General features: G+C 36.1%; 1 protein-coding gene across 3 annotated transcripts in view; it reads right to left on the minus strand.

Moving 5' to 3' along the window:
* The window catches only part of INTS2 (integrator complex subunit 2), a 52,484-nt gene that overhangs the window by 5,567 nt on the left and 24,129 nt on the right, over window positions 1-22,788 (minus strand). For all 3 annotated transcript variants that reach the window (XM_065909765.1, XM_065909763.1, XM_065909766.1), the window contains exons 16-20: window positions 14,323-14,427; window positions 12,021-12,185; window positions 10,679-10,880; window positions 5,351-5,476; window positions 1,383-1,581 (exon numbers count right to left, since the gene is read on the minus strand). In XM_065909765.1, the coding sequence (XP_065765837.1) occupies window positions 1,383-1,581; window positions 5,351-5,476; window positions 10,679-10,880; window positions 12,021-12,185; window positions 14,323-14,427 (797 nt within the window). The remainder of the gene's footprint in view (window positions 1-1,382; window positions 1,582-5,350; window positions 5,477-10,678; window positions 10,881-12,020; window positions 12,186-14,322; window positions 14,428-22,788) is intronic.

Below are 22,788 nucleotides of genomic sequence, written 5' to 3' on the forward strand. Positions count from 1 at the left end.
TTCACAGAAAAGTAGTTTCTTGAGGGGCGATCTATTTAATGGCCCTACCTATAAGGGAGAGCTATAATCACTCTCACCTAGAAGCAAGGAAGAAAAAGAAAATGAATACATAACATGCATCTCTGAAACACAGCTACTGTCTGGGATAGAAGAAGACAATTACTCCATCTAACTGAGTAAGAACCTGATTATAAACTAAGGTTAGCCTTACATTATAATCATTTATAAAGTATACTTTATAATCATTCTTGAGGGGGTTTGGGTTATTACTGCTCTGCATTATTTTTGTTTATACACTCTGGAGCCAGCCTGCCCAAGCTCGAATCCTATTAATAGCTTCCCTACTTACTAAATATATAACCTTGAGCATGTCGTATAACCTCTTTGAATCTCATTTTCCTACTCTGCAAAAGTGGAGATAATACTCCATTAACTTATAGGTTGGTTGTAAAGATTAAATGAGTTAATACACAAACTCAAAATAGCATCCACCATAAAATAAGCATTATATAAATGGTAGCTATTACCATCCTCAATCACTTCTCTGAAACTCTGAGTGTCAGATTTATTTTAGAACTCAGATTTTTTTTCTGTAATGTTATATAATACCCACAGCAGAGACTAAAACAGTATACTGTAATCAAATATATTAATATTTCTGCAGCAAAACATACCAATTTTCATAGTAAGTGGGATAAGGGCCACAAATAGCTTCACATTAATTCAGGTCAAGTTTTGTCACAAGCGAGGTCATATCAGGTCAGGTTTTTCTGCCAACTGATTACCAGAAAAAATGCTTCAGTTTTCATAGCTTTTTTGGATTTCCGTATCACAGATAAGGGATTGTGGATCTATATTATTACTCTAATTCTCCTTATTGTCAATGAAAAATTTTCAGAAAATATTTCAAACTAAGAAAACATTACTACTATGAAAACCTCTAACTGCTTAACATTCAACCATCTCACATGTCCTGCAAAAATTACTACCTAAGGCTTTAATAAATTCTACTTTGTTAAAAACCTTTTCTAAATAGAACATTAACTTATGCTGTCATAGTATTTATCACTGCCTGACATTTTATTACATATATATACTTCTTGTCTGTCTCTACCATTTGTTTTTTTTCCATCATTTGATTTTAAGAAACAAAAGTCTTATATTTTATTAAAATATAAATCTCACTAAAATGGCTATTAAATAAATATCATGAAGATTATTCCTGATTTTAATAATAAAGTCCATCTGATATTTAGAAGCAAAGGTAACCCCATTGTAAGTTCAGTAATAAAAGAGATATACAATATGTTACCACGTATTTAGAAAGCCATCTATTTAACAGGGAAGCCTTTGCCCTTTTTGATTAGATTTTACTTTATTACCTGAGCAGCCAGTAATGCATTTTTCAGTTCTTCTCTGGTAACTTCTGGGCCATCAGTTTGTCCAATTAAACCTATCGTATTATTCTGAGAAGGCCTGTCTTGCTCTGCTGTTTCCTTCAGATGAGCACTAAGGTAGGCTTTGGATGCCAGAAGATACCCATTCAACATGTGCAGAGTAATATCCATCAGTGGGGGGCATCTACACAAAGGAAGAAGAAAAGAAAAAAATACATGAGAACAAATATAAATTTTTAAATTAGCCAGAACATGACGAATTAGCTTATATAATTAGAAAAACCTGAACAGTACCTGAAACCCTAAAGAGCAGGAAAGTTACACTTTTCCTACTGAAATATTCATTCTCAAAATGAAAGCTTAACACATGTAATTCTCTATGCTTTTGTATGAAAAGTATTATCTATTTCATTTCATCAGCTAAAACCAAATATAATGTATGACCTAGAAAAAAAGGCATTCTTTTTTATAAAATAATGGCACTACCAATAAATCTCTTAGCTATGAGTCGGCAAGGCAATAGTCCTCAAAGGCCAACAATCTAATGTACCTAATTTTATATTTAAAATAGATAACCAACAAGGACCTACTGTATAGCACAGGGAATGCTGCTCAATAATCTGTAATAACCTAAATGAGAAAAGAATTTGAAAAAGAATAGATACATGTATAACTGAATCACTTTGCTATACACCTGAAACTAACACAACATTGTTAATCAACTATGCTCCAAAATAAAATAAAAATGTTTTACAAAGAGAGGAATAGTCAATTATTGATAAGATGAAGGAGATTAGATATTCATTCCTTCTACTACTGTTTATTCTTTGGAGCAAGACAACTCTGTATTTCAAGAACACTTCAACCACTGGAGGGTACGTTATTTACCGAGCCCTAGTTTCCCCAACTAAAAAATATTCATTCCTCAAAAACTGTTACAAATTAAGGTTAAATGAGATAAGAATAGATGTAACAATTACATGTGAAAAAAGAAACCAAAAGATACATCAGTAACCACTAAAATATGAAAGAGTCAAACCCTTAGAAACACTCGAGAACGCCACTCCCAGCCTGTCACAAACTGAGCATGTGCGCAGAGGCAGTGCGGCTGTGTTTTTAAAAACCTGAAACACCGCAAACAGCTTAAATGTCCATCAACAGGTCAACAGTTTTTCTGAAATGTTCAAATTTTCTATAATAAAAATGCACATATTAACAGTGAAAAAATAATGTCAATAGTTAAATAAGCCATGGCAATGTTCCCAAAACTGAACTATTTATTTTTTAAAAAGTCCTAAACTCCACCAGCCATTCTGATCAGAGTTTCTGGAGGACAGGCATATATATATGGAATACTAATCTATATACGGAATACTATGCAGCACTTAAAACAATGAGAAGAAGGAGCTATGCAAACTCACATGGAAAATATGTTGAAAATGGTAGGTTTTATAAAAATAAATAAATAAAGCCTACTAAAAACCATTTAATTTTTTAAAACCACCCAAAACAAAAAAGTTAATACTTCTATTTATAAATTCGCAAATGCTTGGAAAGTGAAGCTCCTAACACATCATTATGACAATAAAATTCCTTCTGGAGATGGAATTGGGATTGGTCAAGAGAACAGAGAAGAATTCTCCTCTAAAAATGTCATGATAGACAGGAGAGAACACAACTTTTCACTGTACACCTTTCTCTTCTTATTAATCTACTTGTTTTTGTACTTTTTAATATATATTGTGAAAACTTTCATGTATACATTAAAAAAAGGGAATATTTTAATGAACCTAAGAACCCATCAGCCAGCCAGCAACAGTTATCTACACATCACATGGCTTACTCAGACCGCCCCCCCCCCATCCATTTTACCTACCCTCACCACTGGTTAGTTCAAAGAAAATCCAAAATGTCATATCTCTTTATATTGTTTATGCTTAAAAACCATCTGAATGACCACATGGGAAAAATTAAATTTTAAAAAAATGAACAAAATTAAAAGACAAAACAATAGAATAAAAGAAAAAATTGCATTCTGTATACAAATAGCTGATATCCTTTACACATAAAGAGCTCTTTAAATCAAAAAAGGTAAGCATTCCAATAGAAAACTAGGCTAAAGTATAAAATAATAAACATATTAAAATATCCAATCTAACAAAATATAAATTAAAATAGGAATTCATTTTTCACTTATCAAATTGGAAAATATTACATGAAACAGTATAGCAAAGTATACAATAGCAAACACCCACTATGACAATGTAAACTGTTTCAGCCTTTCTGGACGGCGGAATGAAAACATGAATCAAAAGACTTGAAAATGAGCATGTTCCCTTTGCCTCAATAATTCCATTTTTAAGAATCAATTCTTAGGAAATAGTACACATCAATTACCACAGCACTAAAAATAATTAACAAAAAAATGGAAATAAAATATCCAACAACAGGGAACTGGGTTAAGCTTTAGTGTACCTATGTGGAATACTACCTAGCCAACTAATATAAGAATATCTATTAACATGAGAAAAAGTTAAACAAGTTACTGAGTGAAAGATCCAGACTACAAAAACATGTCATATGTTATGGTAGCATAAATTAACAACTTCCTGAACAACTGGAGGTGATTTAGGTGAAAAGTTAAGTGGATTTTTAACAATGGTAAATTGTTTTAGAAGTGGCTCTTCTTTAGAAGTGTTCTTTACTCTTGTTTCCTTTTTAAGTATCCATATATAGATACTTAATATCATTTATATTGTTTACTCTTCTGACTCCTCATCCCTCTGAGACCTTGATCTTACCAAACTGTATCTGATTAATCTGCAGATGTTGTCACTTCAAGAATGTCATCCCCCCCCCCAAAAAAAAAGAATGTCATCCCCAGGATTAAAGACAGATGAGTATGTTAGACTGTACCCTAGTTAGTCTTCTTTACTCCAGCTTCTTTCCCCTCTAAGTCATCTAGCATGAACTTTCTCTTCTCAAGTTACCACCTAAATGATCTCCTAAGGCTAACACTCAAGGCCCTCAAGAGTCTGACCTTAACCTAACATGCAGCTCTGAAGTGTGTGCTCAAAAATTCAGCCATCCACTCAAGCCTTTTTCTCAGTGGCTTTTATACTTTTGCTCACACTATTCTTTTTCTCAAGATACCTTTTTTGACTGTTTACACCCCATTGTTACAGTTTCTGTTCATCTAAACTCTATTTCTATTCTTCAAAACAGAACTTTGATTTCCTCCTAAAACTTTTAACAGCATTCGTTTACTATACCACTCATCTGCATGTGACCATACTATTTCACTTTTCAGGTATGGGTTTTATTTCCCCATACAGGTGATAATCACTTTAAAGGAAGACCCCTCAACTTGTATATCTTTGCTATTATTTAGCAAAATAATATTTTGCTAAATAATATTAAAACTGAGCAATTAGAAATTCAAATATTAATGATGAGGACTAATTAATTCCACCTCTTGAGGTGAAGTTACTTCAAAGAAACTGATTAAGTTCAGCCACTGGCAAGGACTTATACACAAACATGTAATAAATGAACATAACCTCACAACTGAAGATTCCAAAAAGATCACAATTTTAATGCATGCAATAGTTCACAATAAACCAATTTTTTAAAAGGTTTTTTCAACAATGCTAGCAGAAACAATATTATTTTTCACTATCTTGACTCTGAAAGAATAGTCACTATTGAGGGCCGCGAAAACCAAGGATGACATTTTCTTAAAGCTAGTATTGTTAATCACATATTAAATATTAAAGTGAAGTTCATGAATATAGACAACAACAAAAAAAAACAACCAAAAGCAAAAACCTCACAGGTCATACTGCCAGGTTATCTGCAAGCACACTAAGATATAAGTTTAAACTGAATGTTTTCAATTTCCTTTGACTCTCCAAAGCATAAATTCTATAGTAGAAATGAAACTGAACACATACCTGTATACCCTCTGATCACATCTTAGCACAATGAGAGGATCTATCATCAGGTCATTCTGAGTATACTTTTGCTGTCGTACAAACTTTATTGATGGTTGAAGTGCGTTAACTGTCATTACCCACAGCCTGATGAGAAAATAATCACATGTTCAAAAACAGCTATATCATAATTGAAACCTGTAGCCAGGTTAGAAAGCTACATTCAGGGAAAAAATACAGAACAGGTATAAATGAACTTGGGAAAATTAAAAACTATTAAAAAATCTAATCTATCATTATGTTTCTAAAACAAATGAAAGTAATTTCAAAAATCTTCCCAGTTCTAATGGAATAATCACCACATATAAAATGAACATTTGAATTAAAACCTCGGTTATACCATACTTGCTATATGACTGTATAAGTCATGGAGATCCCTGAACTTATTTCTCCTCTGTAAGATATGAAAATACCTATAAATGAAACGATATCCACCAAAGCACTTTGAAGCTGTAACTGGCCCCATAAATTGTCACTGTTCTATGTTTATCACCATAGAATCTCAATGTGAGATGCCACTATGAGATTAGACATTAACATCCATAAAAGTGGTTACTAACCTAACTACGCCAACAGAGTTACTGAGAGATATGCAATATGGAGGGTATCTGATTTCTTATAGTGAAGGCCAGGAGTCCACCAGCCCTCGCACACAGAGCTTGCCCACTCTTAAACACGAGTGGGTAGCCAATGGTCATCAGACATCAAAGAAAGCTCCTAATTTGAAAAAGAGTAAAATATACAAACAGAAAGAGGGAATGCCAAAGAAACAGAGAATGTAGGGATAAGAAGAAAAAAATTCTTAAATGTATAATTTCCTTAAAGGATGGAATATTTCATATATGAGACAAGAACAGAAAACAATTAGAGATTTTCAAATTAGAGTTCTTAGAAATTAAAACTATAATGGGAATATTTTAAATTCAAAGGAAAGAGCAGAAGACAACATACAGAAAACATCTAGAAAATGTATTCAAAAGATAAATTTAAAAATAGAGGAAAAAGAGGAGAAAAATCAGAGTAGGTCAAAGAGGTTTAAAACCCAAACTGCAAAAAATTCCAGAAAACAGACAGAGAAAAATTATTGGGGGGGGGGGGGGAGGAATATATATATATATATATACACACACACATACACACATATATATGAAAATGTCCTAGAAGTGAAAGTATCAGCATTAGTCCCCAGATGTAAAAGAAAAGGCCAACCAAGTGCCCAGGACCACAAATTTTAAAAGTTGCTGATGCTGTTTAGCTGCTAAGTCATGTCCGATTCTTCTGCAACCTTGTGACCTAAAGCCCACCAGATTCCTCTGTCCATGGGATTTCCCAGCCAAGAATACTGCAGTGGGTTGTCATTTCCTTCTTCAGCGGATCTTCCTGACCCAGGATTTAACCCATGTCTCCTGCATTGGCAGGTGGATTCTTTACCGCTGAGCCACCAGGGAAGCCCACAAATTAAAGAAGAACCACATCAAAAGGTATCATCATGAAACTGCAGAAACAGTGAAAAAGAACCTAAAACCTTTAAGAGAGAAAAAACAAGGGTCACATACAAAGGACTGGGAGGTAGTAAATGAGGTTAATCAATAGCAATCAGGAAAGCTCTACTTACTTCAACAGAATAAAGCCTTCAAGTTGCTAAGAGGAAAAATAAGTTAGAATTCTACACCAAGGCTAAATATCAATCATATGTGAGAGGAAGAATAAATACCTTCTCACACATGAAAACCTCAAAGAAAAAAAAAAGTTTCCCAAACAACCTTTCTCAGGAAGTCACTTGAGTATGAGTTCCACTCATAAGGAACTAAACCAAGAAAGAGAAAAACATGGAATTGAACCAAAGACAAAGCATTCCAGATGGCTACTGTGGATGTCTCAGATTGAAGCATATGGATTGAAAGCTCTGAAAGGAAGGTTTCCAAGGAAAAATGTTACAGATATGCTATCTGATGTTAACTGTTATGTAAATTTCTACTCAACAATATAGTTTGAAAGTGAATGCGCTATTAATACAGAAAAAAAAAAAACCCTAAACAGACAAGAGGCAAACAACTCAAGGTTTGTATGTGGGGTGCAGAGGAAGACAGTTGTATAAGAGAGAGATTATAATCACAGGTTATCATATACATCAACTAAAGTAACACTTAGGTACTCATAAGAAGGCATTCCTCAATTAACAATGCAAAGAAGAGGAAAACAATAGAATGGGAAAGACTAGAGGTCTCTTCAAGAAAATTGGAGATACCAAAGAAACATTTCATGTCTGGATGAGTACAAAACAGGACAGAATGGGTAAGGACCTAACAGAAGCAGAAGAGATTAAGAAGAGATGGCAAGAATACACAGAACAAACTATACAAAAAAACATCTTAATGACCCAGATAACCATGATGGTTTGGTCATTCACCTAGAGCCAGACATCCTGGAGTGTGAAATAAAATAGGCCTTAGGAAGCACTACCTATGGAAAAAGCTAGTGGAAGTGATGGAATTCCAGGTGAGCTATTTCACATCCTAAACTCTTATTAGAGTGCTGCACTCAATATGCCAACAAATTTGGAAAACTCAGTTGTGGCCATAAGACTGGAAAAAGTCAGTTTTTATTCCAATTCCAAAGAAAGGCAATTTCAAATAAAGTTCAAACTACCACACAACTGCACTCTCCTCACATGCTAGCAAAGTAATGCTCAAAATTCTCCTCAACAGTACACGAACCAACAACTTTCAGATGTTCAAGCTGGATTTAGAAAAGGCAGAGGAACCAGAGATCAAATTGCCAACATCCACTGGATCATAGAAAAAGCAACAGAATTCCAGAAAAACATCTACTTCTGCTTCATTGACTATGCTAAAGACTTTGACTGTGTGAATCACAACAAACTGTGCGAAATTCTGAAAGAGATGGGAATACCAGACCACCTGACCTGCCTCTGAGAAATCTGTATGCAGGTCAAGAAATAACAGTTAGAACCGGACATGGAATGACAGGCTGGGTCCAAATTGGGAAGGGAGTCCGTCAAGGCTGTATATTGTCACCTTGCTTATTTAACTTATATGCAGAGTACATCGTGAGAAGCACTGGGCTGAATGAAGCACAAGAGGGAATCAAGATTGCCGGGAGAAATATCAATAACCTCAGATATGCAGATGACACCACCCTTATGGCAGAAAGTGAAGAGGAATTAAAGAGCTTCTTGATGAAAGTGAAAGAGGAGAGTGAAAAAACTGGCTTAAAGCTCAACATTCAAAAAACTAAGATCATGTCATCTGGTCTCATCACTTCATGGTGAATAGATGAAGAAATTTATGGTAACAGTGAGAGATTTTATTTCTTGGGCTCCAAAATCACTACAGATGGTGACTGCAGCCATGAAATTAAAAGATGCTTGCTCTTTGGAAGAAAAGCTGACCAACCTAGACAGCAAATTAAAAAGAAGAGACATTGCTTTGCTGACAAAGGTATGTACAGTCAAAGCTATGGTTTTTCCATTAGTCATGTATGGATGTGAGATTTGGACCATAAAGAAAGCTGAGCACCAAAGAATTGATGCTTTCGAACTGTTGTGTTGGAGAAGACTCTTGAGAATCCCTTGGACAGCAAGGAGATCAAACCAGTTAATGCTAAAGAAAATCAGTCCTGAAAATTCATTAGAAGGACTGATGCTGAAGCTAAAACTCCAATACTTTGGCCACCTGATGCAAAGAACTGACTCACTGGAAAAGACCCTGATGCTGGAAAAGATTGAAGGCAGGAGGAGAAGGGGATGGCAGAGGATGAGATGACTGGATGGCATCACCGACTCAACTGGACATGAGTTTGAGCAAGCTCCGGGTTGGGTGATGAACAGTGAAGCCTGGCATGCTGCAGTCCATGGGGTCGCAAAGAATCGACACAACTGAACAACTCAACTGAACTGATGCTGGGAAAGACTGAATGCAAAAGGAGAAAAGGGCAGCAGAGGATGAAATGGTTAGATAGCATCACCAACTCAATGGACATGAATCTGAGCAAACTTCAGGAGATAGTGACAGACATGGAAGACTGGAGTGCTGCAGTCCATGGGCTCTCAAAGAGTTGGACATGACTTAGCAACTGAACAACAACTCATAATTATATATACACTGAATATTTCTTTAACCAAAAATTTTGATATAACTGGGTTGAGAGAAATGGAGGAAGGGAGGATATGTGTTGGGTGAGAAGGACTCATAGGGAAGCAGGTAAGAGTGCTCAAGCTTTACCTTGTACAGTAGGAATTCAAAGATAATTTCTAAATTGGAATGTCAGATAATCATGGTAATTATAAGCATATGACTAAGATATATGGTTGGATATAAATGTCAGAATTAAAAGAGCTGAGAATAGGTGTCTCTGAGGAGCAGTAGTCTAAAATGAGAAGGTAGGGACAGGCCTTATACACTATCTAACTTATGTGCAGTAATTAATTTGCTGCTGCTGCTAAGTCGCTTCAGTCGTGTCCGACTCTGTGCGACCCCATTGACGGCAGCCCACCAGGCTCTGCCGTCCCCAGGATTCTCCAGGCAAGAACACTAGAGTGGGCTGCCATTTCCTTCTCCAATGCATGAAAGTGAAAAGTGAAAATCAAGTCTTTCAGTGGTGTCCGACTCTTAGTGACCCCATGAACTGCAGCCTAACAGGCTCCTCCGTCCTTGGGATTTTCCAGGCAAGAGTACTGGAGTGGGGTGCCATTGCCTTCTCCGGTTATTAATTTGGTATGAGTAAAAATCAAATTTAAAATGTATAGATATTCTCAGACCTACTGAATCAAAATCTCAGGTAAATCCAGCCCAATACTTTTTTTTAGACCTGACCAAGTGTTTCTGATGCAATCTATGGACCACCAGAGACCTATGTGACTAAAGACAAAATAATGAACCCAGCATTCCACTCTGATTTAATTAGCATGGCATACAACTTGGGGATCAGGAGTTTAGAAAGCTCTCTGGGAGATTTCAATGTACACCAAACTCTGGAACCACTGCATTGATGCAAGACACAATGGTAATCTACATCACAATTAGGCACAGATGACTACAACTCCCTTTCAAAGAACTTTCTCAAGTTGGAAATACTCGAAGGTTTCTGTGTTAAGATAAAATGTACTATTTTCCTTAAGAGATGTAACAGCCCTTTAATCAGTAGTCGTCAGAAAGGATTTATATTGTCAAAAAGGTTTTTTTAACAACTTTTTTCAACATTTCAACTTAGGTTACTGTGTCACTGCTATACACTTATCTATTACATGTAACAGGGCGTTGAAATTACCTCCGAGGCATCACAGTATTCAGAACCATCCAGAGTTTATTGACTGTTTGAAGAATTCGCCGTGGAACCCCTGAATTCAACAGCCGATGCATGCTGGATGTTAATACTTCTGCATATGGTATAAGCTCACTGGCAGAAAGCAGAGTCAAGTGCTCCAGAATCTGCATCACTTGCGTGTGGCTTACTGGGACAGCTGAAAACGCTAAAAGGAAAACTGCCGTCACAATCTCAGCACTACGCAGCTTACCAAATGGAAAGCAAACATTGCTCTGTCACACTATAGGCCAAACAAACCAAGAAAACAATGTTGCTTTAAGGAAAGTAAAACTTTCAATCCTAGCCATAGTTGTGGGGACGCTTAAAACTAGGCCCTTAAGAAAAATTCATGTTAAAGTGCAGTTATTTCATAAAGAACAACAACAAATCTCATCCTAAAAATCACAGTAGTGACAGTGACAGAAAGACAATGATTTGCACTGATTTTAAAAATTGGCTGACCACAAAAATATACCCAAGTATTGCTTTTGGTATTAACATTCATTCGAAAAATTCAAATTTCTTGACACCTTCCTTCAGGTAGCCCTTTATGGACGGTAAGCAGCTGTTAATAAAAAAATACCTAGAACTGCAATCCTTCAATAGAATAGTCACTAAGCACTTTTGGCTACTGAGCATTTGAAACGTGGCTGGTATAAAATGAGATGTGCTGTAAGTTTAAAACACACAGACTTAGTATGGAAAACCAGTAAAATATCTAACAGTTTTTATATTGATTACATGATGAAATGATAATACATGAGATATACTGGGTTATATGAATAATTATTTAAATTAATTTTGCTTTTTTTTTTACTCTTTGAATGTGGCAAATTATATAGAAAGTTTACAATTGTATGCGTAGCTCACATCCTATTTCTATTTGACAGTGCTGACCTAGACCATTATCCATGAACAGCAAATACATTGTTTTCTATTCCGTGGCACTTATTTCTTTTTTTATATGTATTTATTCATTTTTAATTGATTGATGATTGTTTGCAATACTGGTTTGGTTTCTGTCATATATCCACATCATGGCACTTATTTCTGACCGGTTTTAAGACCTTCCTAAACCATATGACCTGTTTATTGATACAATGTAGACCCTATGAGGAAACAGATGCAAGCATGTCAGAAAAAAGAAAAAAGGTTAAAAATCTTTACACTCAAAGAGAATTACTTTATATAGTCACCAAAACACTGCTCTATCTCCAGGAAAATTCTGCATGACTCTAAGATTTCAGTGGGGCTAACACCTCTCTGTACTACTGAAGGGGTAAAAGGAGTTATCAGTTTACTATACCTTCTTGAAGTTGTTTAGGAGAGTGGTTTTTGGCATTATTAGTCAGAAGCATTCTCCTTAACAGGGCATCTGTCCCTGTGATTTCCTCTTCACAGATCCAGTCATCCACGATGCATAAATGTGGGTAATTGGTTGCAAGGAGACGAAGTAAAGCAGAATGCAACCCTTGAAAATGTACAAGACGTCAATTGGATTCCTCATTCTTAAACATCAAAATCTCTTTTCTCTTTCCCCTTTCCCTTCTCCCTTTCATTTTCCACCAGCCAAAGGAATCCGCACTTTTTATACATGCACACTACAGTTTGAAAACTTCTATTCAGTACTTCAGTCAGGGACTTTGCTTAAAGCAAGATCCGCAGTTGAACTGATACAAAAGCAGCTGGAAACCACTACTTATCAAAAGTTCTCCAGCTCTCTTCCATCCTATTCCAGCATAAAAGTAGCAGTGGCTCAAGAGTTGAGTGGGGAGGAAAAAAAGAGAAGGGGAAAAAAGGTTCATTTGGGAGAGATCACATATGGTTTGAAAAAGGCCTCACTCAGAAATTCTGATAGACTTCTACAAGAGAACACATCCGCTCCTCCAACCCAGCTGAGAATCATTGCTATACATGGGTAAAATTAAAGTTGCCCAACTTGAGTGCCTAAATGTACACTTTATGTACATTTTCTCATTTCACGCTAACATTCCTACAAGGTAAACAGCATCGTCTCTGTTCTACTCTAAGGAAATAGGCGGAAAAATATTTATACAACCCAAGCAGTACTGATGCTACCCACAAGAGGGTGCAATTGTCTTCTTTTAAGAAGAGTTAGGAAGCTCAGGAGCATTGGGACCTCCTTTGACTAAATCTAAGTCTTAGTTCTAAACCTGCTTATAGCATAGCTTGACTACTCATTATTAATACTGTATAACTTCAGCAATGAAAAAACAAATGATGATAATGTCTATTTAGATAGATGAAGTACTATGCTATTTACCTAATAAATGTTGTTGTTACCATACAATTAGCATCATCTCCCAGATGCGAGCGCCGGCAATGAGTACCAGCAGTAATAAAAGTACTTTAGATTTGATTACCCACTTACTATGCAACTTAGATCAAATCAAACCACTGCTTAGTCCCAAAAGGGCTAAGTATTTACTGCCTTTCCCATAGAAACTGCTTAAAATAAATGTTTCTGTGAAAAAGATACTGTCACAATCACAAGTAGTATTATTTAAGTTTAAATGCACAAATATATGTATAGTCAGGACGGTCACAAAAATGACTGCTTAAAATAGTACAAATTAGTCTGCATTACATAATCCCTTTATTAGTGGCAACATTAGTTACCAAGTGCTGCAAAATATAACATCACTTCTCTGAAAAGAGATTAAGCAAAGATATAAATAAATGCAGACATCTGGCTAAAGAAGACCAAAGAAAGTTCATGTTTACCCTTGAAATCAACCATAATAAAGACAGAAAAAGAAAATCTGAGCTTCAAAGAAACAAAATCAAAGAGAAAAAAAAATCCATACATTATTAAAAGCTGTTAAATTAAGAAAAAAATTGAATTTCAAAAATATTACTATATCTCCACTTGACAGTATTACAGTAAAAGTATTCTAGTAATTTCATGCTATGGCATGTTATGTAGCAATTAAAAACAATAATGTAGATCTACATGTAGTAATATGATTATGATAAGATCTCCAAGACTTCAAGAGAAGAAAGCAAGTCTCAGAAGAAATACAGTATGATACCATTTAGAGCTTAAAAAAAGATTTTTTTACGTGTGTGTTTCTATTAGTGTCAACCACATGAAACTGCATTTTCAGAGGTCAAAAATAGTTGAATACCTGTAATCTCATATCGTTCAATCTGTAGAAAAGAACATGTGAAACTGCATACCAAAAGGAAACAGCTAGGGCCTCGGGAGTGGGAAGTAGTTTTCAGGGAGTAAGATATCGAGGCAAGTAAAGAGAAACTCGCTCTTAAATCGAATGTTTAGCTTTGAGCACCTATTAAACTATCATCTTACATATAGTAGGTATTTCTTACCTATTGTATAGCACATGGATCTCTGCTCAGTGTTATGTGCCAGCCTGGATGGGAGGGGCGTTCGGGGGAGAATGGACACATGTGTATGTATGGCTGAGCCCCTTCACTGTTCGCCTGAAACTATCACATTGCTAATTGGCTATACCCCAATACAAAATGTTTTTGGTGCTAAAAAAAAATAAAAATTAAATTAAAAAAAAAAAGTAGGTATTTTTTACCAATAAACATTACCAGTAAAAAGCAAACAAAACAAATACCTCCCAACTCCTGCTGAAGTCCTTGAGCCTGTCGAATAAGGAATTTGATAGGAATTTGATCCATTAAAGAAGATGAATATGATTTGGGTTTTCTTTGCATGGCAGCTGTCAGTCAAAAATAAGAAATATAAGATATAACATCAGAAACAACATGAATCTTAACCTTCAACACAAATAGGAACAAACACAATGTCAAATTACTCTTAATTCACTTAATCTGTGAATATAGCTCATAAAAGATAAAGAATCACTATCAAAGTAGTGAATACATATGACGAGCAAGAACATACTTCAGGGCAAGATCTGGAAAATGCCCTGAAACTGAAACCAGTGGGAAGAAAAATCATGAGTGAGAGAAGCCACCTGCAGAAGTGCCCAACTCTTAAAAAAAAAAAGAAAAGAAACTCCCCCAAACCTAATTAGGAAGACAAATGCAGTCATGACCACGTGGCTTAAAACTTCATGATGCCAACAGCCTTAATCATATTATCTATTAGTGGTGACTGACTCTTTCTGAAGAAAGTTGGGAAATATGAATGACTTTCTTCTCCTACAACTTCTACCTTCAACTAACAAATCCATTTTTTTTAAACAAATCCATTTTAATTTCTATTCTTTTTCTGCTATCCTAATTCAATACCTACTCATTATTTATTTAAATAACTATTATGGTTCAATTTTCCAGATTCCAATTCCTCTTCTTTTTGAACTATCCTTCACACTGGTGACACAGTCTTCTTATTTAAATTCAGATTTGGCCGGATCATGTGTCTCTGGATCCATGTTCAAATATCTGGATCCATGGATTTCCAGATCCCCAGGGTAAAGGTCCTTGCCAATCAACGCTTTCTGTCTCATCTCCACCATATGCTATATGCCTGACACCCTCATCTTACTTATTCCAAGCTGCTTTGCAGGTACAACAGAACTTATGAGCATCTCAACCAGGCTATCCACAGTTTGAAAAACTATATCCTATATACTTATTCTTTTCCAAACACAAACCACATAATGTAAAGCTCAACAAAATTTTATTGATTGAAGTTAAGAAGTATATAAGTGCAAGTGTTAGAATACAGGTTGAGAATCGTTGCCTAAATAGACGGTACACCTCTTGGTTAGACATGATATCCCTTGCAGGTCAGTGAATTAGCATCCCAGTTTTCCACACCAATCTTTTATGAACTGGGTAAGAATGTATCTCAAAACACAGTTTAAAAAACATAGCTTCTAGTACAATCAAATTCCGGTTCCAACACTATCCAAAATGGAAAGGAAGAAGTAAAACTGCCACTATTTGCAGATATGGCATTATATAGAAAAATCTTAAAGATTCTATCAAAAAACTGTTAGAACTTAAAAAAAAAAAAAGTGGTAAAAATGACAAATATCTCAGTCCACAAATGTGTAAATGACTCTCATGCAAATGCTGAGGTGAATGAACACTTGGGGCTTCCATAGTAAGATGAGGGGTCAACATTCAAGGAGCACCTTATGGTATATGGCTTTGTGCCTCAACCGAAGTGAAAAAGTAAAGTCACTCAGTCGTGTCCGACTCTTTGCGACCCCATGGACTGTAGCCTGCCAGGCTCCTCCGTCCGTGGGATCTTCCAGGCAAGACTACCAGAGTGGGTTGCCATTTCCTTCTCCAAATAATTTCCTAAAGAATGAAGTAGAGTTGGCTGGTAAAAGAGCAGCTGAGGAGCCTTTTCTGGAGATCAAAGTTCCATCAAGGTAACAAGAATTAAGAAAAGAAAAGAAAAAAGGAAAAAATACTGTGAAAACTAATAAACAAATTCAGTAGGGTTGCAAGATACCAAATTAAATACACAAAAATCTCTTGCATTTCTATAGACCAATAACAATCAGAAAGAAAAATTACATTGCCCCTAGCTTTTGTAACATTTTAATCCTTAAAACATTCCTATGAAAAACTAATTCACTTATGAAATTAGTGTAAACTAATACTAAAGCCAGGAAAAAAAGAAGTGAAGAGAAAAAAGGCCTATTCCACTTGCTTAAACACAGATGGAAAAAAATCATATTTAAAAAAAAAGACAAATCATGTTAAAAGAATAATATACCCAAAGCAAGTAGGGCCCACTCCAGAAATATAGATATCAATTATACAATAAATTATATAAATAGACCAAATTATCTCAGTAACTGCTGAAAAAGTATTCCCTTGATAAATTTTTTTTAAATGGTACTCTAAGAAATTCAGTCTGACTAACCCAAAGTAAATGTCTATACCTTCCTTGTAACTAGCAATAACTTAAGAAAAAATTATACAAAGTCTATACAAAGTAAAGTTTAATTGACATAAAAAAATAATTTGAATAAATTCACACATTCAAAAGCATGTATTAAGTGATTACTCTGTATCAAGTAATATTCTAAATGAGTAAGTGAAAGTCACTCAGTCATGTCTGACTCAATGACACAGTAGCAAAAAAAGATAAAAATTGGCCTTCATGAATCTTACATTTTAATAATTTAAAGGAAAAATTCAGGGAATTCCCTGGCAGTCCAGTGGTTAGGACTCAGGGCTTTTACTGCTGGGAAGATGGGTTTGGCCCCGGGTTAGGGAACTAAGATCTTGTAAGCTGCACAGCTGACCAAAAATAAGTCTTTAAAAAAATTATTTCATATTCCTAGCTGGAAAGACTTATATTGTAAAGATGTAAATTCTCTCCAAATTAATTTCTAGCATAACATAATTCTAACCAAAATCATATATAATTGTCTTCTACAGAATTTGACAAAATCTTATAGAGTTTATGTGCAAGATTATATACGTGAAAATGGACAGAAATACTGAGCAAGAACAATAATTGTGAAAGGGACTGGAAATGCCTAACACCAAAAAAAAAAAAAAAAACCAGACATAGGTTTGTAATAAAACTTCAATATACATCAGAGCAACTTTCCAAATTAATAGGAAAATGACAGGTTATTCGTTCTGTGATGTTGACAAATAGCCAATTATTTAAAAACAACGACAACAACTAGGGGCTGCCCTGGTGGCTCAGTGGTAAAGAATCGACCTGCCAATGCAGGAGACGAGGGTTTGATCCCTGATCCAGGAAGATCACACAGGCCACGGAGTAACTAAGCCTGTGCATGCATGACTGCTGAACCCAATTCCCCTAGAGCCCCATGCTCTGCAATAAGACAAGCTGTAACAATGAGAAACCCTCACACTGCAACTAGAGTAGCCCCTGCTCATCACAACAAGAGAAAAAGCCCATGCAGCAATGAAGACCCAGCACAACCAAATATAAATAAAGAAATACATAAAATGAAAAAAATTAAAAATAAATAAATAAATAAAAAATTTTTAAAAAAGAAAAGAGAAAAAAAATTTTTAAACTGAATCTGTATCCCACGTATGTGTGCTCAGTCGTGTCCAACTCTTTGCGACCCCATGGACTGTAGCCTGCCCGGCTCCTGCTTATGGGCTTCTCCAGGCAAGAGTACTGGAGAGGGTTGCTGTGCCCTCCCCCCAGGGGATCCTTCCCACCCAGGGACTGAACCCACGTCCCCTGTATGGTCAGGCAGAGTCTTTACAACTGGGCCACCTGGGAAGCCAGTCTGTATGCCATACTTAATAACTTCATGAATCCTACATTTTAATAACTTTAAAAGAAAAAAATATTTCAGGGAATTCCCTGGTGGTCCAGTAGTTAGAACTCAGGGCCTTTACTGCTGGGGAGGTGGGCATACATAAATTAATTAAAGGCATATGTAAATTTTAAAAATGAAATAATGTCCTAAAAGAAAGTGTAAGTGATTAGTCATATAATTTAGTACCTTACTTTCAAAGAGTCTCCTCTCCACAGAATTCTATACTCAAAATACACCATAAATAAATGATAACACTCAACTGTTATCATTGTGAATGCAAAAAAAATTGATACTCACATCGTATACAAATGTCTTATACATATGTCTTCTATAAAATGTCTATAATGGTAAAAACTATCTGGAAAACAGTGTGACAATTCATTTTTTAAATATTGGAATTCAAAAATCTTTGATTTAGTAGTTCTGTCCTAAAGAAATAAATAAGTATATCTGTATAGTTAGCTCTAAGGATATTCATTCTGCCAGTCTCTATAATGGCAAAATGTAGAAACAATCTCCAACAATAAAGTATTTTTTAAGTAATGGTACACATTTATGAAGAAATATTATACAGCTATTAAAAATCATGTTTAAAAAAATGTACTATAATAGGCCAAATGCTTAAAGTGTAGTCTTAAGTAAAAAGGGTAGATTAAAAACTTATGATTCCAAACTTTATGAAAGTTACCACACGTGCAAAGACTGAAGGGTTTTTTTTCCTAGCAAAATTCTGTGGTGATTATCTCTGGGCAGTAGAATTATGGGTGGTTTATACTCTGGTCTTTGTACTTTTCTCACTTCCTCAATTTTCTTCAGTAAAACACTCTTTTAATAAATATTTTTCTCTTAAAAAACAGTTCTTTTGCATTAAGTAAGACAGGTAAGCGATTAGGTAAGCAATTAGATAAATAATGAAATACATTTAAAATTCTTATACTTTTACTCCACAGGATGATCATATGACTGTGAGAAGCTTTTTTTGGTCAAACTCGATTTTATAGTACTGAAACTTCAAGCTGCCAAGAAATAACATCTGTCAGTGTCTGCTTAAAGGTTTCTACATTTTGAAAGAGGCAGGTGGAGTTAACTTTCTTCTGGGAAGACAATAATTAACTATCAAGTGCAAAGAAAAACTTCAAGTGCAGGAATTTAGAGCCATTGAAAACATTACAGTTTCCCAAGTATCACAGGACAGGTCTTGTTCTACTGATGACAAAGAAGGAAATTTCATATGAAACAGGATAGAAGCAGAAAAAGCAGCCAGAGCTTGTTTTTAAATGAAGATAAGGGGCTTCCCTGGTGGCTGAGTGGTGAAGAATCCAGCCGACAATGCAGGAGGCATGGGTTCAATCCCTGCTCCAGGAAGATCCCACAGGCCACGGGGCAACTAAGCCCATGAACCACAACCTACTGAGCCTGTGCTCCAGAGCCCGGGAGCCACGGTGACTGAGGCCACAAGCCTGGAATCCGTGCTCCGCCACACGAGAAGCCGCAGCAATGAGAAGCCCATGCACCGGAACAAAGAGCAGTCCCCGCTGCCCAGCTAGAGAAAGTGGGCGCGCAGCAGTCCACAAATATATACTTTAAATAGGCTTCCCTGATAGTCGGCTGCTAAAGAACCCACCTGCAACGCAGGAGACCTGGGTTCGATCCCTGGGTCGGGAAGATCCCCTGGAGAAGGGAAAGACTACCCACTCCAGTGTTCTGGCCTGGAGAATTCCATGGACTGCAACAAAGAGCAGTCCCTGCTTGCCACAGCTAGAGAAAGCTGGTGCGCAGCAATGAAGACCCAGCACAGTCAAAAATAAAATAAATAAATATATTTTTTTAATAAAATAAATGATGTTAAGGGACAGAGTTAAACAAGTAAGCTACTTAAGTGTGAGACTGTGTTTAGCATTCCATTGGCTGCTTTAGGAGCAGATAAACAGGTAAAGCTGATAAAACATGTTCACTATTCATTAGTACTGTTTTTACCTCAAAAATATGTAAATATAACTTCTATATTTAAACTGTTCAATAAATATTTAAAATAAATAACCAACAAGGACCTATTGTATAGCAGAGGGAACTCAGCTCAATATTCTGTAATACTTGGAAGGGCACAACTGACTCACTTGGCTGTACACCGGAAACTAGCATCTCATTTTCAATCAACTATGAAAAGACAGTGAAAATGTTAGTCTTTCCGTCACATTCAAGTCTTTGTGACCCCATGGACTGTAGCCCATCAGGCTAGTCAGTCCATGGAATTCTCCAGGGAAGAATACTGGAGTGGGTAGCCATTCCCTTCTCCAGGGGAGCCTCTCAACCCAGGGATCAAACCCGTGTCTCCGGCATTGCAGGCGGATTCTTTACCGTCTGAACCACCTGGGAAGCCTTTTAGTTTAATCAACTATACTCCAACATAAAATCAAAACTTTTGTAAAGTACATAAAAATAAACCTTTACCTAGTAATAAAATTTTCAGATATAATAAACAGGAAACATTTTTTAAGTATAAAAACTGAAAACACGATGGCAATGTGCATATTTTAATGGGATATTAATAAAGGGATAGTACAAGGGATTTATTATGCTATTTCTTACACACGTTCTTTTAGATCAACACAGTATTTAACTGCAATGCAGAAGACCCAGGTTTGATCCCTGGGTCGGGAAGATCCCCTGGAAAAGGGAACAACTACCCACTCCAGTATCCTTGCCTGGAGAATCCCATGAAGAGAGGAGCCTGGCGGGCTACAGTCTGTGGTGTTGCAAAGAGTCGGACACGACTGAGTGACTAAACACACAATATATGCACTTGTATTACAAATATTTTTAAACAAATAAAAAATATGCATATGTGAAAAAATATGTATGTATACACCTTTTTTTAATGACTATGATATTCTTACACTTGGCTCTATCTCAGATGTTGAAATTCTGTATTTGAGCTTCAACAGCTACTTGGTGCCTGCTAATAATGTTTATTATAAAGCTCAAAACCACAGACCAGGTAACAAGGTAACAACACAACTTCGTGGGCAGGAATAAATTTGAAGCAGAATATTCATCATTTTTGGATGTGGAAGAGAAAACTTCTGTCATGTTATGACATATTCTGCAGTTAACTTATTGCTTTGGACTAAGACACTAGGCTAGAAAAAAAAATTTCTTCAACTATTGGAAAAAAGTTCTCCAACGAAAGCTCAATTCCCATTTGTCTTCCACACCCGGTCTCCTCTCACCTATCAAGGACATCCCTCTAGGGATTCTCCTGTAAAGCGTCCCTCTCTACTAGATTACTTCCAACAGCATACAACATCCTCTTAACTCTTTCACCTTAAAAAAAATAAAAAGTCCTCTCTTGACCTCATTTTCCTCTCCAATTACCACATTCATTTCCCTCCTTCTCTTTACAACTTTTCAAAAGAACTGTCTGTACTCATTGTGTTCAGTATTATCTCCTCTAATTTGCTTTTGAATTTACTAAATCAGGCTTGAATTCTGAAAAAAAAAAAAAAAAACCTGTAAAGGTCAAAGGACCTCTAGCAAGCTAAACCCGATCATCAGCTGAGCCTAAATCCTAACCTTACTTGATCCATCACCATCATTTGACACAAGTGATCTCACTCTCCTTTTTAAAACATTCTTCTCTTGGCATGCAAAACATCACAGCCCCCCGAGTCTCCTTCCACACCTTCTCTCTTGGTAATCCTACTTAATATCATGATTATAAATATCATACATATGCTGAAGAATCTCAATGCTTCAGTCCAGGTTTATCTCATCTAAATTCCAGTCCAGCATTTACAACTGTTTTCAAGACATCCCCACTTCATCAGATATCTCAAACTTAGTATGTCCCAAACCAGCTGATTGCCCACAAACCTGCTATTTATTTCAGTAGATAGCCATTGTATAGCTCAGGCCAAAGGCCTCCACATCAACCTTGGCTCCTGTCTCTCAATTCTAATTAATTCATCAGCAAAACTTCTCAGCTCTACCTTCAAAATATATATACACTGCTACCAGTCCAAGCCGCCATCTTTTGCCTATAAGCTTGGAAAAACCTAATCGTTTTGTTGTTCAGTCGCTAAGCCGTGTCCGACTCTTGCAATGCCATGGACTAGAGCCCGCCAGGTTCCTCTGTCCATGGGATTTCTCAAGCAAGAATACTGCAGTGGGTTGCCATTTCCTTCTCCAGGGGATCTTTCTGACCCAGGGATCAAACCCACCTCTCCTGCATTGCAGGTGGACTCCTACACTGCAGGCAGATTCTTTACTGCAGAGCCACCAGGGAAGACCAAGAAAAACCTAGTAACTTTTCTATAGTCTCCCAGTTCCTTTTCGAAGACTCAGTCCAGGCTAAATTGTACACTAAACCTGAAATTCTTAACTTTCCAATTAAGATCCATCAGACTATTGCATAAAGAACAGCAGCTTCACCCGGACACAGGGTTGAGCTGAGCAGGTCACTGGGGACTGGGATGCATAATCTTTAAAGATTCTTCCAATCTTAAAAACTCTGAGTGATTTGTTAATTCTGCATGGTGTATACATGAAAGTGGGCTACACTAGTCTCTAAACTTTCCTATATTATTTTTTTTGCTAGACATTACTTTAAATAAAAACAAAGAGTGTATCTTGGTCCCCTACTACAGCATTCATGGTCTTAGTTCTCCCCAGAATATCTCCTTGTAACTCATTCCTCTGGTATCTATTAAATCATGAGTGTCATATCCCTTAACAGAATTCATTACATGTGGATAAAAGTGGGAGACTATTACTTAATGCTTATTATTAGCCCATCTTGTCCCTCAAATGACAAAGACTATAATTATAGTTGTGGGATAT

Source organism: Muntiacus reevesi, chromosome 18 (assembly GCF_963930625.1).
Source record: "Muntiacus reevesi chromosome 18, mMunRee1.1, whole genome shotgun sequence".
Classification (NCBI taxonomy): domain Eukaryota; kingdom Metazoa; phylum Chordata; class Mammalia; order Artiodactyla; family Cervidae; genus Muntiacus; species Muntiacus reevesi.